This window comes from Siphateles boraxobius, unplaced genomic scaffold (genome assembly GCF_051911475.1).
Source record: "Siphateles boraxobius isolate OS27281-9 unplaced genomic scaffold, OSU_SipBor_1 5, whole genome shotgun sequence".
Classification (NCBI taxonomy): Eukaryota; Metazoa; Chordata; class Actinopteri; order Cypriniformes; family Leuciscidae; genus Siphateles; species Siphateles boraxobius.
In genome coordinates this window covers 8,870,303-8,886,967 of record NW_027509141.1, presented here as the reverse complement: position 1 = coordinate 8,886,967, position 16,665 = coordinate 8,870,303, and the positions used below count along the sequence as shown (strand labels likewise).

Below are 16,665 nucleotides of genomic sequence, written 5' to 3'. Positions count from 1 at the left end.
TCAGACATCTGAACAAAGCTTTAATGATTCGTTCGTTCAGAATGATAACTACCAAGCATATCCTCGCGCAAGTTCGCCCGAGGGATTGGTTTCTGTCAGTGGATCTGAAAGACGCTTACTTTCACATTCCAATAGCGCCTCATCACAGGCCGTTTCTGAGATTCGCTTTCGAGGGACAGTCATACCAGTACACAGTACTACCATTCGGCCTGTCACTGGCACCCCGTACATTTACGAAATGTATGGATGCAGCACTTTCCCCCCTGAGACAGCGGGGAGTGCGAATACTGAATTATCTCGACGATTGGCTAATACTAGCACAATCAGAGAGCCAGTTAGTGACACACAGGTCTTGGATTATCAGTCATCTAGAGTGCCTAGGTCTAAAAATCAATTTTGCAAAGAGCATGCTATCCCCCAGCCAGAATATTTCTTTTCTGGGAATAGTGCTAGACTCAGTGCAGATGACGGCGCGCCTCTCATCAGAGCGCGCGCTCACTATCCGGCGCCTTGCAACATCGTTCAGAGCGGGCGCGCGCGCCCCCGTCAAGCGGTTTCAGAGGATGCTCGGTCTCATGGCCTCAGCATCAGCTGTACTCCAACTAGGATTGTTGCACATGCGTCCTCTCCAACGCTGGCTCAAAAGCCGTGTCCCCACTCGTGCGTGGCGCTCGGGCCACTTTTTAATCAGGGCAAATCACGGCTGCATAAAAGCCCTGACGCCCTGGAAAGCTGTCGACTGGTATCAGTCCGGCGTGAGTTTGGGTGTAAACACAAGGAGAAAAATGATCACGACAGATGCCTCCAAAATAGGCTGGGGGGCCGTTTACGAGGGCAGGCCTGTCTCCGGCTTGTGGTCAAACCCGGAGAAGCGCCTACATATCAACTGTCTGGAATTGAAAGCGGTCGCTTTGGCTCTCAGAGCCCTGCTCCCGTACTTGAAGGACGAGCACGTCCTAGTCCGAACGGACAACATGACGGTAGTCTCGCATATAAATCGTCAGGGTGGACTCAGATCGAGCTCCCTGCACTCGATGGCCAGGGAGCTCCTCCTATGGTCCCAGCGCAACCTGCGCTCGCTGAGAGCATCGCATGTGCCAGGCGTTCAGAACCAGGGAGCGGACATGCTGTCCAGAGACAAAGTTCTCCCAGGAGAATGGTCTCTCCACCCCCTGACGGTTCAGTGGTTATGGCAAACCTTTGGCAGAGCAGAGGTCGACCTCTTTGCCTCCAAGGAGAATACGCACTGCCCCCTCTTCTTTTCAAAGAGCACGGACGCGCTCGCCCAAGTCTGGCCGAGCCGCCCGCTGTATGCCTTCCCTCCAGTTGCGATGCTACCCCAGGTCATCAGTCGGATCAGGGAGGAGAAATGTGCAGTGCTCCTGGTAGCCCCACTCTGGAAAAACCAGACGTGGTTTCCAGAACTGATGCAGATGATACAATCTGCCCCATGGCCGATCACACTGAGGCTAGATCTCCTCAGGCAGGCCAACGGGACGATCCTCCATCCCCGCCCCGATCTGTGGGCCCTCCATGCGTGGCCCCTCAACGGATTCCCGGGAACCTCCCCAGTGGAGTGTTGAGAACCATCACTGAGGCACGAGCGCCCTCTACGAGGCGCTTATATGCCCAGAAATGGAAGGTGTTCAGTGACTGGTGCAAGCCCAGGAACCTGAATCCTGACACATGCGAAGTACCGAGTGTGCTCGTTTTCTTACAAGAGCTGTTGGAGGCAGGCCGCACCCCCTCCACGCTCAAAGTATATGTGGCTGCCATAGCGGCATCACATGAGCCGGTCGAAGGACGCACACTAGGGAAAAACTACCTAGTTGTTCGTTTCCTGAGGGGCGCCAGGAGGATAAATCCCCCACGCCCCCCCTCGGTGCCGATTTGGGACCTGACCACGGTCCTGGACGCACTTAAGCGTGCCCCGTTCGAACCCCTCCGAACTGTGCACCTTAAACAGCTCTCGCTCAAAACTGCTCTCTTGCTGGCTCTCGCCTCGGTCAAGAGAGTGGGCGACCTGCACGCGCTGTCATCAAGCGCTTCCTGCCTGGAGTTTGGACCTAACGACAACAGGGTTGTCCTCAGGCCAAGGCACGGGTATATTCCTAAAGTGCTCTCTACTTCTTTCAGAGCACAGGTGATATCTTTGGCCGCGCTATCGTCCCCAGCAGACAAAAGTGACGCCAATTTACTCTGCCCGGTCAGGGCACTCAGAGTATATTTGGAACGTTCTGCCCCGTTCAGACAGACAGAGCAGTTGTTCGTATGCTTTGGCGGCCGCACTAAGGGTCTGGCTGTATCAAAGCAGAGAATATCGCGCTGGATAGTTGATGCTATAGCACTGGCTTATGAGGCCAAGGGCCTTCAGTGCCCCTTGGGCATCAGAGCTCATGGCCTCCTCGTGGGCGTGGTCGAGTGGGATACCCATTCAAGATATTTGTGCGGCTGCAGGCTGGGCCTCACCGTCCACATTTATCAGGTTTTATAACCTACAGGTCCCCTCATTGCACTCTAACATACTGTCGGTCTAACTATGCATAGGCTGAGGTGTGTACATGCTGAGCATTATCTCCTCCCTCATAAAATCACATCTTTGCATCTGATATGGAGGATTTTTCATACATAATAGTACATAGAAATGTGCTTGTGTGTATATTTGGACGCCCTTTGGGCCGTTCCACGTTGTCCCTTTATAAAGCCCGCCTGCGGCTGGCTCGTAGGATAATTACTTCGCTTAAAAAAAAAAAAAAAAAAAAATAAAAAAAAAGCTCAGGCACCGGCCTCCGGCTTAATAGATGCGAAGTCAGCACGCACGGCGTTTTACATGGCGTTCCCATAGCGTAAGCATTACGCATTAGGAGAGACCTCTCGAAAGGGAACGACTCGGTTACTAACGTAACCTCGGTTCCCTGAGAGGAGGGAACGAGTATTGCGTAATCTGCCGTGCTTGTGCTTGGTCAATTTGCTTCAGTCGATTGAACCTAAAGAACTCAGACGACGGGGCGCCCAATATATAGCCTTTGGCCACGCCCATCCTGGCGGGCTCTGACGCGCGTGGACGCGAAGCACGCTCATTGGAAGCGGGTTCAGAGTCGCCCCGTCATTGGTTCGTGCAAGTTGCCGCAGCACAGCCAATGACCGAGCTGCCTCGCTCATTACTGTATGCTGTGCAGCTGCAATGCGTTTTACATAAAGACTTCAATATTTCTCGAGAAAAGGAGTTTTCCCATAGCGTAAGCATTACGCAATACTCGTTCCCTCCTCTCAGGGAACCGAGGTTACGTTAGTAACCGAGTCGTTCATCCACGTAATCAAAAAGTCATAACTGGATCTTCTGGGTGAAACTGTCTGGTGTTGCAGAACATATGCAGAACTTCTCCAATCATTTAGTCAGCTAAAACCCCGCTCACGTTCATCTGTCTCCATTTTTGTGTGTCCACATCTCAAAATCGAATCAATAACAGATCCATTCAACCAAGTTCATGCCCTACATTTATTTTTCGATAATCTGTTAGACTTGGATGTACGTTAATTGTGAAAAAGTAAATTGCACAAAAAAAAAATATTAAATGTAATTAGAATTTAATAATTAGAAAAAAAGCTATACTGGTGAACGTTTTTGACAAAATTTTTGTTTTATGTAGTATGAACAGCAATAAAACAAACTAAACCAGATCCAAACCACATCCATATTTGGTTTCAAATCCGATTTAAGACGTTTGGAGTAAGATGTTTTGGAGTGTGTTTAAATCTGAATGATTAGATCCTGATTTTTAGAAGCATTTCATTTCATTCTTACTGTAGTAAAAAGTGTGCAATATTGTTTAAAGTGAAATACACTCCTCCTACCTCTCCTACAGCACTGGACAGGATGTGGATGATCTTCTCGTGAGGTGTAGCAACGACACTCTGTCCATTGATCTCAATGATTCGATGACCGACTCGAATGCCGCCCCGCTCAGCTATTCCTCCTCGCATTAAACTGCAAATCTATTGCAGAAGTCATGTTAACAGAAACAGAATGTCATATACTCAACACAGCTTCACCAACATAGTGGTTGTAAACAGTTGCTTACAATCCCGTCCTCCACGCTGAAGCCCAGCTGATACTTGGGGTCTGGACGCTTAATGATCGCCATTGTGACAGGTGGACAGTGAACGATGCTGAGCTTTATCATCGACAGGTTCTTTAAATCCTGGTGTAAACGAAAAATCAATATTTTGGCACGAGATGCAGAGTGTTTTAATTGTTGTGGAATGCTTCATTTCTGGTTGGTCTTACTCGTATGATACTTTGGCAGGTGGCGATGGGGAGGCCCACTAGACTGGTGCCATTAACGGACATGATGCGATCCCCGATGCTCAGCTCGCCGGACCGTTCTGCCGGGCCGCCGTGAAGCAGGTTGGCTACCACCACTGTCGGCAAGATAGAGCCCCAGCCAGACTCCACAATTGCAACGCCTAATATATCTCCTGCCTTTTTTGAAATGCACACCTAAAAATAAAAAGAGGGGAATGGGTTTTATTCATGCTATCTAGCTAGGTGTGGGCAATATGACCAAAATCTTTCATTACGATACGAGTCATTTTATTTCATGACAACGATATATCCCGTTTATTTAAATGAAATTTCATAATTTGTCACCAATTTCAATATCCCCACCAAAAACTAATTCCAGCCTAACTAACATAAGTTAAAAAACATACTCCCTATCTTTCATGAAGATACTCACAAAGATAAGCATTTTGAAAAATAAGTGTGTAAATTTGCCCGTTCAAGCACAATAAAATGGAAAAAAGTCTTTAAAGGAGCACTCCACTTTTTTTGGGAAATAGTCTCATTTTCCAACTCCCCTAGAGTTAAACAGTTGAGTTGTATCGTTTTCGTATCCATTCAGCCGATCTCCGGGTCTGACAGTAGCACTTTTAGCATAGCTTAGCATAGATCATTGAACCTGATTAGTCCGTTAGCATCTCTCTCAAAAAAATTACTAAAGAGTTTCGATATTTCTCCTATTTAAACCTTGACTCTTCTGTAGTTTCATCGTGTACTAAGACTGACGGAAAATGAAAAGTTGCGATTTTCTAGGACGATATGGCTAGGAACTATACTCTCATTCCTGCGTAATAATCAAGGAACTTTGCTGCCTAACCATGGGTGCAGCAGGCGCAATGATATTACGCAGCACCTGAAAATAGTCCCCAGCTAGGTAACTTCCAACGTGACCGTCACTTAGTTTGTGTAGCTGCAGTTAATATCATTGCGCCTGCTGCAAAAAAAGTGGAGTTTTCCTTTAAGATAAATTAGTTCTCTTTCGCTGCTTATTGCGCTTGAACGGTTAAAAAAAAAGAATTCACATGTTTTTAAACTACAAGCCTTAAAAACGCATTCAAATAATATGATTTTTTGCAATGTCACATGAGCGTAACCACATTAGAGACTGTTATCCAAAATCTATACCGGTTGACAAATTTCTACCCTTATATATCATGCCATGTTAAAGTAAAAAAAAAAAAAAAAAAAAAAGTGTTCGGCGCAACAGCTTTCAGCACAGATCCACATAGAGGGCAAGACATCCTCACCTCTCTGATGTTTTCAGAGCGAGAAAAGTGAACCAGGTCTCCGTTATAAAGTTCCTGAGTGCCGAGGTAATCGCTGTACTCGCCTGGCCTCAGATCACTAGCTTTAATTCCGTTAGTGTACAGAAACTGCTGGTATGCAACGCCAAAAGCCTGACCAATGGCCTGTGCAATGATCTGAGCCTAAAGAAGACACACATAAAGAGTGAGGGATTATGAAAGTTAGATCAAATTAAAATCTCAAAAGACATCTTTACACGTAAATGCATAATGAAAACCCTATAATAATGACAATGTAACATTTTTACCAACTCTTTGTCCAGGTGGACATCACACAAATTCATGTGCAACATTTAAGAGTGACTTCCAACATGTGAAATCAAACCTCTTCAAATGATTCAAAACGCAGCAGCAGGTCTTGTCTTCAATGAGCCCAAGTGTCACCACTGTTTATCTCTCAGCACTGGCTTCCAGTTGCGGCTGTTGCGCATTAAGTTCAAGACATTGGTGCTTGACTACAGAACAGCCACGAGCTCTGGACTAAATATTTGACTCACATCATTTGAAGAAAAGACGTGGCAAATCATCCAGCACTTCTTCAATGGTGCTGCAGAGGTAGCGGCGGAGTCCGCCGATTTGCGATTGGCTGGCTTCCTGCGGGCCATCAAAACTACAATGTTCCCAATATCTGCGATGTATGAAATCATCTGCAGAGGATGGTCCATCATGGCCTCCTGGAAGCAAGAGAGAAATCAGCCACACGTCAGAGTAGACAGCACTCACAGAATGGAACTCAAGTCAAGACATATATGACTGTCAGGTATGTCTTTTGTCTAACCTGTGTGTCAGCACTCAGTACTTTGATTCTCTGTGTGGAAATGAACAGATCCACCTCCGTCATAGGCTGAGACTCTCCTTCAGGTGCCTAGATATTATAAATGCACATATATGTTGTATTAGCCATGTTAATAGTCAAACTAGATTTTTAGAATTTTTGAAGAAAGCGCGAGTAGCGGTTGCCTGTGTAAAACCCCAATGAAAGGGTGTTGTGGGCCGTTCCTTACTGGTCCAAGTAAAACTGCCACTAATATATTCAATAAAAAAAAACAATCAGTAATGTTTTGCAATGTTTTGTATGTTATCGTTTTCCAGCAGAAGTGTTTAAGTTTTTACTGCCGTCTTGAAGTTCCCGTTAAATTATAATAACTGTATAATTTTCAGCTATTATTGCAGAATTTCCTTTAATAGAAAACGTAGCATTTTATGAAAAAAAATGTACGAAAAATTGATAAATAATTAAATTTTAAAATTAATAATAAATAATACATGCAAATTAGGCTTTAGTAAATTAATAAATTCATAATTTTAAATTCACATCAGTGGCCTGCAGAAATAATCTTTATCATTGAGTCCTGTTGTGATACTTGCTTTAGCAAACAGAACTTGAACATTAAAGTTAAAATTTCTTTTTTAAATAAATAATATTCTTTAACCTTGATACGATCCATAGCTTCCTGTGCTTGGGCCATCCGGGCGTTAGTGGAGGGATTTTTCTCAGACTGTAATTGTGTAGATCCAAGATATTTAGCTCCAAAGATCACCCCATCCAGGAGGTCTTCAGGGTCACATGGTCCAGGCACTTAGAACAACAACAGAATGACATTATTTACCATCTACATCACAAGAGCTCCGAAAATAAATACAATAGGTAAATACTTTACATTGAGTTTCATACCATTCTTATAAGCTGGCTGTGTCTCCGATTCCTGTTAAACGAAAAAATCAAATCAAATAAGCATCTAAACTCTTGATGATTCCAATGCTGTGTTCCATTCAACTTTGCATTAAAAATACCACCAAAAGCTCAATTTCCGACTAATGTGTAAATCCAAAACTCAAACCCAAGATATGGGTATATGATGTCATACATGACGTTGGAGATCTAAGGCACCTGATCAGATTTTGTCATTATGTAATCTAAGCATATGGAGGTAAATGCACAAAGGTAATTGGCCTTTTTTTATTATACAATTTTAAGTATTGCTTGCAATGTTGAGTTTATAATGTTATAGAAATACGAGTTAATACACAAATGACACTGACATATTTTATGGCAGTGCAAGTTGCTTTTCAGTTAAAACAGCTCAAACATGCATTTTAGTCTGAGACTACGCTTGTCTTTGTTACCGGGGGATAATCTGAATTCAGAGAGAAAAAAAAATCAGAATTTTGAGAAACTCAAAATTAAGAGCTGTAAACTTAAAACTGCAAGAAAAAAGTCTAAATTTTGGCTATAAACACGCAATTCTGAAAAATAAAGTTTAAATTATGAGATATAAACACAGAATTGCTATAAATAAAGTCAAAAATATATAGTCGCAATTACCTTAATTTTTTATTCTATGGCCCAAACTGACTTCTATAGAAAAAGCCGTGTAAAATGCTTTAAATTAGCTTTTCTGTCAAGCAATGGAACACCTTTATGGTCAAAAGTCTGAGATTTTAAAGGGATGGTTCATCGTACTTAAGTCACCCTCAAGCTGTTCCAAACCTGTATGAGTTTTTTTTCCCTCTGTTGAACACAAAAGAAGATATTTTAAAGAATGTTAGTAACCAGACAGCTGCCGGTGGCCATTCTACTTCCATAGTAGGAAAAAAAACTATGGAAGTCAATGGGTGCTGTCAACTTTCTCGATACCAACAGGTTTTTTTTTTATTATTATTTTTTAAATATCTTCTTTTGTGTTCAACAGAAGACAGAATCTCACAGGGTTGGAACAACATGAGGGTGAGTAGCCTAAATGATGACAATTTTTTTAAGTTTTGGAAGAACTATGCCTATCCCTATCCCACATCTACCTTAAATGGAACACAGTCTAACTAAATGCAATTAAAAAGAACTAAAAAGTTACCATATCATTGTTTGGGGAGACGGACTGATCCACTGTCCGCTTTTCAGACGCCGCCCACTGATCCTCCTCTGTGATTCTTGAGACCAACAGCTCATCCTGCAGGTGTCTGTGCCAAGCATCCTCGCTGTGAGATATGGAGATCATCTCATCTGCATCACTGCTCTGCCTTCTGAGACCTGACTGATGTTCAGGGGTCACCAGGGGTGTGTGAACGAACAGCGACCCAGTTCTGGGTTCCTCAGGTTCTGGGTCCTCTAGCAGCTGCAGCAGATCTTTCTGATACTCATGGGAAAAGAGCAAAGCTTCAGGGATGCTCCTGTCAGCATCGGCACATGCTGATCGGTCACTAAACTCAAGCCCATGGGAGGAAGCAGCTGCCCCCGCTGAAGTATGCAAATTATGCAGAGCGCCGTGATTGGCCGAGTCATCAGGGGTGCAGTGGCTGGGACTATCGAAAGGAGTTGATGGATGAAAAAGATGCAGTTGAGTGAGAAGACTTTGAATGTGTGAGTGTTCAATATCGTGTTTCATACTTTTTTCTTCATTTTTCTCTTTCCTCGTATCTTGAGTCCACAATTTTCTATCCTCTGCATAATTCTCTTTTCTTTCCCGTTGCTCATCCTGTTTTTGAAAAACACTCATTTCAGGCTTGTTCTCACACATTTCTTGAAACAAAAGCTCTTCGGTTTTGTCAGAAGCTTCGCTGAAGTCTTGAGCTCCGCAATCACTTGCTGCAGACATTGTGTCTTCATTCAACTCTGTGTTGAAAAATCCAGGAGCCTCAAAATCTCCTAACGAACAGCTTTCTACAAACAAACCGGCCTCGCTGGAGGAGTCGGACCTCCAGTCCAATGGTGGGGGCTCGATTGGGTTATAGGAATCCAGATCCTCCAACTCAGGGCTCTGTAGATTTTCACTGAGCAAATTTGTGGATTCAGGAGGGTTAGTTGAGTAATCAGAACCATCAGGATTCCAATATGCATCCGGCGCTGAAGCTTCGGTTTGAGACTTGGAGGAATCAGGAGAAGCAAGTTGGGAACGCTGTTCCAACTCCAAATCTCCATTGTAAAGAAAACCATCTGCCATTGCTACTACTAGTAGCCTAACTCTTAGCCTTAGTAATAACTCTTAAAAATCATTCATTTTTCCAGAAGAGCCTTGGTCCATGTAAAACGACCTAGATAACAGATTAAGTGCAGGATTAAAACTGGAGAGTTCGAAACATACCCACACTGTACCAGTCAAGGTTTTTATCATACATAGTATTTCCACATTTTATAATAATAGTTCGTCATCAAAAGCATGAAAAAAGCAAACGAAAGTATAGAGGTATTCTACAGGTCCTTCTCAAAAAATTAGCATATTGTGATAAAGTTCATTATTTTCCATAATGTAATGATAAAAATTAAACTTTCATATATTTTAGATTCATTGCACACCAACTGAAATATTTCAGGTCTTTTATTGTTTTAATACTGATGATTTTGGCATACAGCTCATGAAAACCCAAAATTCCTATCTCAAAAAATTAGCATATCATGAAAAGGGTCTCTAAACGAGCTATTAACCTAATCATCTGAATCAACTAATTAACTCTAAACACCTGCAAAAGATTCCTGAGGCTTTTAAAAACTCCCAGCCTGTTTCATTACTCAAAACCGCAATCATGGGTAAGACTGCCGGCCTGACTGCTGTCCAGAAGGCCATCATTGACACCCTCAAGCAAGAGGGTAAGACACAGAAAGAAATTTCTGAACAAATAGGCTGTTCCCAGAGTGCTGTATCAAGGCACCTCAGTGGGAAGTCTGTGGGAAGGAAAAAGTGTGGCAAAAAACGCTGCACAACGAGAAGAGGTGACCGGACCCTGAGGAAGATTGTGGAGAAGGACCGATTCCAGACCTTGGGGGACCTGTGGAAGCAGTGGACTGAGTCTGGAGTAGAAACATCCAGAGCCACCGTGCACAGGTGTGTGCAGGAAATGGGCTACAGGTGCCGTATTCCCCAGGTCAAGCCACTTTTGAACCAGAAACAGCGGCAGAAGCACCTCACCTGGGCTACAGAGAAAGAGCATTGGACTGTTGCTCAGTGCTCCAAAGTACTTTTTTCGGATGAAAGCTAATTTTGCATGTCATTTGGAAATCAAGGTGCCAGAGTCTGGAGGAAGACTGGGGAGAAAGAAATGCCAAAATGCCTGAAGTCCAGTGTCAAGTACCCACAGTAAGTGATGGTCTGGGGTGCCATGTCAGCTGCTGGTGTTGGTCCGCTGTGTTTTATCAAGGGCAGGGTCAATGCAGCTAGCTATCAGGAGATTTTGGAGCACATCATGCTTCCATCTGATATCATTTTTCAGCACGACCTGGCACCTGCTCACAGTGCCAAAACCACTGGTAAATGGTTTAATGACCATGGTATTACTGTGCTCAATTGGCCTGCCAACTCTCCTGACCTGAACCCCATAGAGAATCTGCGGGATATTGTGAAGAGAAAGTTGAGAGACGCAAGACCCAACACTCTGGATGAGCTTAAGGCCGCTATCGAAGCATCCTGGGCCTCCATAACACCTCAGCAGTGCTACAGGCTGATTGCCTCCATGCCACGCCGCATTGAAGCAGTCATTTCTGCAAAAGGATTCCCGACCAAGTATTGAGGGCATAAGTGAACATAATTATTTAAAGGTTGACTTTTTTTTTTGTATTAAAAACACTTCTTTTATTGGTCGGATGAAATATGCTAATTTTTTGAGATAGGAATTTTGGGTTTTCATGAGCTGTATGCCAAAATCATCAGTATTAAAACAATAAAAGACCTGAAATATTTCAGTTGGTGTGCAATGATTCTAAAATATATGAAAGTTTAATTTTTATCATTACATTATGGAAAATAATGAACTTTATCACAATATGCTAATTTTTTTAGAAGGACCTGTATAGTGCCCACGTATCAAGGTAGTCAATGCATCATTGTACAATCACTTTTTGGTAATGTAAATCACAGAGTTGTCTATAAAGTCTGTAGGCCTATCTGTCTGCGCTTTTAATTTACGCTCCTCACAAGCTGGTCTATTTGGAGTCCCACAGACTCGGTTGCGGACTGTAGGGGACTGGGCTTTCTCATCCTACGCTCTGGAATGCACTCCCTCCAAATATCAGAGATGCACAGGCTTTTTTAGGTTAGCTTTTAACAGTTCCTGACTTGTTTTTCGTCTCTCCTGTGTGTGTGTTGTATTTTCATTTTTTTGTTCTGTTATGTAAAGCGCCTTAAGAAGCTGCTTTAAAGGCGCTATATAAAATTTAAGTTATTATTAAAGATAAAGTGCATTTTGTAATAACATAAGACACACACATCAGCTGGGTTGACTTTGTGTACGTGGATGGATCAAAGTGCATGACACTATTTATACAAAGCATGCAAACCTAATTTCTGATGATATAAACACACATATGAGAAGTATCTGTAAATTAACTTTAGTGTTAAGTTATTCAATAACGACTTACCTTTCAACTAGATCACTGACAATAATCACTAAACATCAAGCAAATCCTGTCCAGTCACTTAAAAGGCTGGAACTTGAAGCCGGTCAAAAGGATGTCGTGTTTCAGTAACACATCCTTACAAACTGACGCGATTCATTTTGTTTAAAACGAAAAACTTTTATTCGGTTAACACTGTGTTATTGTGCAGCTTCTCAAAACCTTAACGTAGTTGAGAACAAGTTCACTGCGCATGCGCATCCAAACAAGACACGACTAATCAATCCATCGTGTCGTCAAATGAGGTATACAGAGTTTACCGTTCAAAACTTTTTAGACTTTTAAAAATGTAACTGTTAAATGAAAGGGTTCTTCACATTTTACAGAGTCATTGAAAAAAATAGCAATTTATTTCGCAATTATACTTGAAGCATTTTCACATTACTTGTATAAAAATGTTCACAAATACATTTATCCAGGTCCATCTACAATTGAATATAACATTGTTTTTTAACCATTCACCAGAGTAGAAGTTAACGGAATTTCAAAATACAGACTTATCAGTGAGTCTGTATAAATTGCACATTGTTAAACATAATTATCAATTATTAAATAATACATTACAAACAGTAGAAGATATGTCAGGTAATGCTTTAGGTACATGCTCCTTGATCACTGGAGCTCATCTGTAGAAGACCTATCAAAGAGGAGGCCGTTCCCATCAGTCCCACCAACCATGGAGGAAACCGTCCAGCCCACAGAAATCCAGGCGGCATCCAATGAACGGCATTGCTGAGATCTGCCAAACTGCTCAGGATACTGAACACTTCCCCTCTGATCTGCCTCCGGAGCGCAGCTTTCTGAGAAAGTGCTTCCTCCCTGGTAATCAGGCACAATGAGCCATTCTGTGTTTATGCAATAGGCAGTGAATATGGGAACATTAACATGCAGAGCTAAACCTTGACACCAACCTGCTGTCAGCTGAACCAGACCATTGACACTTCTGCACTTTTCTCTTCAGAATCTGGATGGATCTAATGGATCTAAAAACAACGATTTTTGCAATTTACCAACAACAAACGCATATTAATTTAAAGTCTGTAAGCACTAGTTTAAAGAAAAACAATACAACACTTCCTCACTAAATACATTTTTGGAATGTTTTTGAAAGAAGTCTCTGTTACACCTTATTTTAAGGTGTCCTTGTTACAGAGTAATATTAATTAACAACGTACTTACTATAGAGTTAGGGTTAGTAGGTTTTGGTTTAGGGTTAGTTCCTTGTAATTATGAATAATTTACTATTATTACTCTGATTTTCATATCAGTTTACTCTTTTTACTGATATGAACGTAACGTGTAACAAGGACACTGTAAAATAAAGTGTTACCAAAGTCTCTTCAGCTCTCTAAGAATGCATTAATTCATCAAAACTATAGTAAAAACAATATTATTCTGTGAAATGTTATTACATTTTTTTATTTAAAATAAATTTTTTAATTGTAAATAATTATATTTCAAGTAAAATTTTTTTTTAAATGGTTTCAGTTTCAGTTAACCATTACCATCAGCTAACAAGTTAACTTATTTACAAACTGCTGTTCACCTACTATATAGGAGGTAAAGGATACAGGGTTAGTATTTCTATAACAATTTTTTTTTCATTGGTGGATTTTGTCATAACTTAGGCTATATAAGAAATGTCAACCTAAAACTTTATTTCCAAGTTTAAATAAAGTTTTAGGAATCTGAATTGTCATTTGTATCCTTACTTTTTACGAATTATATTGTACTGATACTGTAACTGATTCTAATTAATGATGGTGAATTGCGATACTGAATAATGAACAGAATTTGTTGCCTAATGTGTCAAACAGCCTTCCATTTTTGCGTGTGTGGGATTAATGTGTTTTACTCTTTTGTGAATTGTATGTTGTAAGTTAATAAAATGAACTGTATGCTTTATTGAGTAGTTTTCCACATTTGACAATCTTTGGTGATTTTTTAATAAAAAATTTAAATTTTTTTTTATTAATCATACCTAACATTTCTTTTTCTTGCAGGATTAACAATTATATGCTTTTGAAACCTGAAATGTCCCCAAACACTCAGTCTGTGTGTGTGTGTGTGCGTGCGTGCGTGCGTGCGTGTGTGTGTATCATCTCCAAATATAACAAAATGGTAAATGAAACTAGACAGATGTCTAATATGTAAACTCATGACTTTGAGTAACAAAGCTTCTACCTGGTAACAGAAGGGTTTGGTGGATTATACATAAAGAACCAATCATATTGTATGAAAATGATGTGATGTCTCATGTCACCTTTGTCATTATCCAATTTCATAAAAAACTGTTGTATTCTTTTTGCTGGTGGGATTCTCTCTGAAATTGGTCTGAGATCCTCCGGCCGTGATTAAAGCATATCCGAAGGCATTGTCTGGAGTCTGTCTGGTTACTGCTGTGCAGCAAGTTAAAAGACACTAGAGATCTTATTCCCGGATACTAGTGTAAATAGGGACGAGACGTCATCCGACTCTAAGCCAGTTGTCGACTATAGACGAGAGTATAAATATTATTAAATGGATGGCCATTTTCATCGGATGGCCATTTTCCACAAGTTGGTATGATTCTTTATGGTGATCATGTAAAGTTTGTAATATACTTTGGTTAAAATTCCTCAATGGATGTGTAAAACAACACCCTTTTTACCCCCCCATGGGGGGTGTCGAATGGCTGAGGGCAGAAATATGCTAATAAGGGACAGTCCTTCAGTGGTCGTGGGCGGAGCATGAGCATTATGACATCATAGTGCTCAGAAAATCCAAACGGCCAGATTATTGAGAGTGTTTCGACTTTTTGAGGGTTAAAAAAAAGGAGTAAATGTTTTTTTTCATAGTATGGTGGTTGTGTCAACACACTGCAAAGACACATTTATATGCAAACACCATATAAAAGTGAATTTTGCATCCGATGACCCCTTTAAGGTAAACTTAAGTCCGGTGCGTAGGGGAAAATCTGATACAGGATCTTTGTGTTTTCTTAAAAAAAACATTTGTTATCACGGATCCCTGCACCCTGAGTCTGTTGAGTGCAGTGATTTGATCCTTTCGGATAAAATAAAAAAATGTTCAATGTGTTCTCAGACCTCTGGACCCTACACACTTTACCTGAGTATGTTGAGGATGAGTGACATGCCCCAGAGGCCCGTGCTCAGCACCCACCACTTGTCAGATTTGGTTTTGATGAGCTCTGCATCTGCGGCCCAGGCGATGTGCTCGCAGGGGTAATACAACTGATCAGCTATATTATTCAGAATTGACATCCAGCGCACCAAAGCGTCCTCCTCCTGAGAAAAAAAAAGGCCATTAAGTCAGAATTTCCTTCAAAACTCCAGTTTCAATTAAACAGAGCCATCCTGTGTCCTCACCGAGGCTCCTAACCCATAGCTTGTGGAGTATGCCAGCATGGACAGGTCATCAAAGAGCCTCAGTGTGGTTCTGCAGTGACTCAACTGAGCGGAGAACAGCAGGAGACTCTTCCCCAGTGAAGACCGGGAGTTCTTTTCAGCTAGAACTCCACCTACCAGCTGAGAGCCATAGCAGAGGGTCCTTATCTAGACCCAGGGGAAATAAATGATAATATAATTGCAATGCAAATCCTGCACTGATACCATCACATATGATGTCACCAATCAGCATGTATGGATAACTGGGAATGAGTAATGTGCCTGGTTACTTTATTCCTTGTATATAGTGCATTTCTAACAAGATTTACAAAGAGTAAGAATGCACTGTAAATTCGTCCAACACAAACCGACAGGATTCTTTAACCAGATTTGCCCCTATAAAATCTCTTAAACATATAAATAATGATGAGAATAAAAAAATGTAAGGGATTATATTGTATCTTACAGTTTAGCCTATCATTTTATATTTCTCATTCTTTTGTTTTTTTAATCAGTTGTTCTATATATATGTGTGTGTGTGTGTGTGTGTGTTGAAATGGCTCATATTATATAATTTCTACAATTAACAGAAAAAAATGGGAATAATATCGTATTTTACAGTTTAATTTGGCATTTTATTTTGTATTATTTTGTTAAGTTTGTTTGTTTGTAACACAGTGCCTACTGTTATTTGATTACATAATAAAAGGGGTGAAGTTTATAGGCAATGGACGTTGTAATACGTTTTGTCTATTAACGTTATATGGGGTTCTGATGAAGCGTAAATACAAACTTACCACTTTATCTCTTCCTCTGTATGACTCTAACACATTTATGAAGGACTCGACTGAACTCTGCATGATTCGTCAGTTAAATTTTCATCTGCAGACACGCAATCATGCGAAGACACTTTGTAAATTTCTCAGACGAAAGATGTGATTTGGTACATCCATTAATAACTTTTAAGAATGTAATAAATATAAAGCACATTTAAGGCGATGTTGTTTTTTAAACTCATTTAAAATTCATCCTTTTAGCAGCAGTGTTGCAATAGGTTAGTGGACTTCGTACAGGAAATTATCTATGTTCAGTGTTCACGTCAGACCAAAGCAACCAAGAGCCGATTTGACTTGTGTCGGGGAATTACGTCATGACTCATGGGCCTTTATTTTAACACAGTGGAAAACGTACAAAATATTTGTATATTTAAGAATATGTGAAATAAAAAATAAAAAACAATAACAAAAAGTC

At 41.1% G+C, this 16,665-nt stretch overlaps 2 protein-coding genes across 3 annotated transcripts in view; both read right to left on the bottom strand.

Annotated features, from left to right (window-relative positions):
- Positions 1-16,665, bottom strand: part of LOC143711295 (amyloid-beta A4 precursor protein-binding family A member 3) — a 76,650-nt gene that overhangs the window by 4,171 nt on the left and 55,814 nt on the right. The window contains exons 1-10 of one of the 2 annotated variants that reach the window (XM_077202677.1): positions 11,993-12,246; positions 8,499-9,675; positions 7,322-7,352; positions 7,080-7,225; positions 6,425-6,511; positions 6,144-6,320; positions 5,590-5,769; positions 4,289-4,501; positions 4,083-4,202; positions 3,856-3,996 (exon numbers count right to left, since the gene is read on the bottom strand). In XM_077202677.1, the coding sequence (XP_077058792.1) occupies positions 3,856-3,996; positions 4,083-4,202; positions 4,289-4,501; positions 5,590-5,769; positions 6,144-6,320; positions 6,425-6,511; positions 7,080-7,225; positions 7,322-7,352; positions 8,499-9,584 (2,181 nt within the window). In that variant the 5' untranslated portion in view covers positions 9,585-9,675; positions 11,993-12,246. Of the gene's footprint in view, positions 1-3,855; positions 3,997-4,082; positions 4,203-4,288; positions 4,502-5,589; positions 5,770-6,143; positions 6,321-6,424; positions 6,512-7,079; positions 7,226-7,321; positions 7,353-8,498; positions 9,676-11,992; positions 12,247-16,665 lie in introns of those variants that run through there. The other variant, XM_077202678.1, reaches the window with a different exon arrangement.
- On the bottom strand, positions 12,128-16,520 carry pex11g (peroxisomal biogenesis factor 11 gamma). Its single transcript, XM_077202681.1, has 5 exons — positions 16,212-16,520; positions 15,397-15,582; positions 15,137-15,315; positions 12,940-13,011; positions 12,128-12,847 (listed from the first exon to the last, which is right to left on the bottom strand). The coding sequence occupies exons 1-5, from the start codon at positions 16,272-16,274 to the stop codon at positions 12,622-12,624; spliced, it is 726 nt and encodes a 241-aa protein (XP_077058796.1). The 5' UTR covers positions 16,275-16,520; the 3' UTR covers positions 12,128-12,621.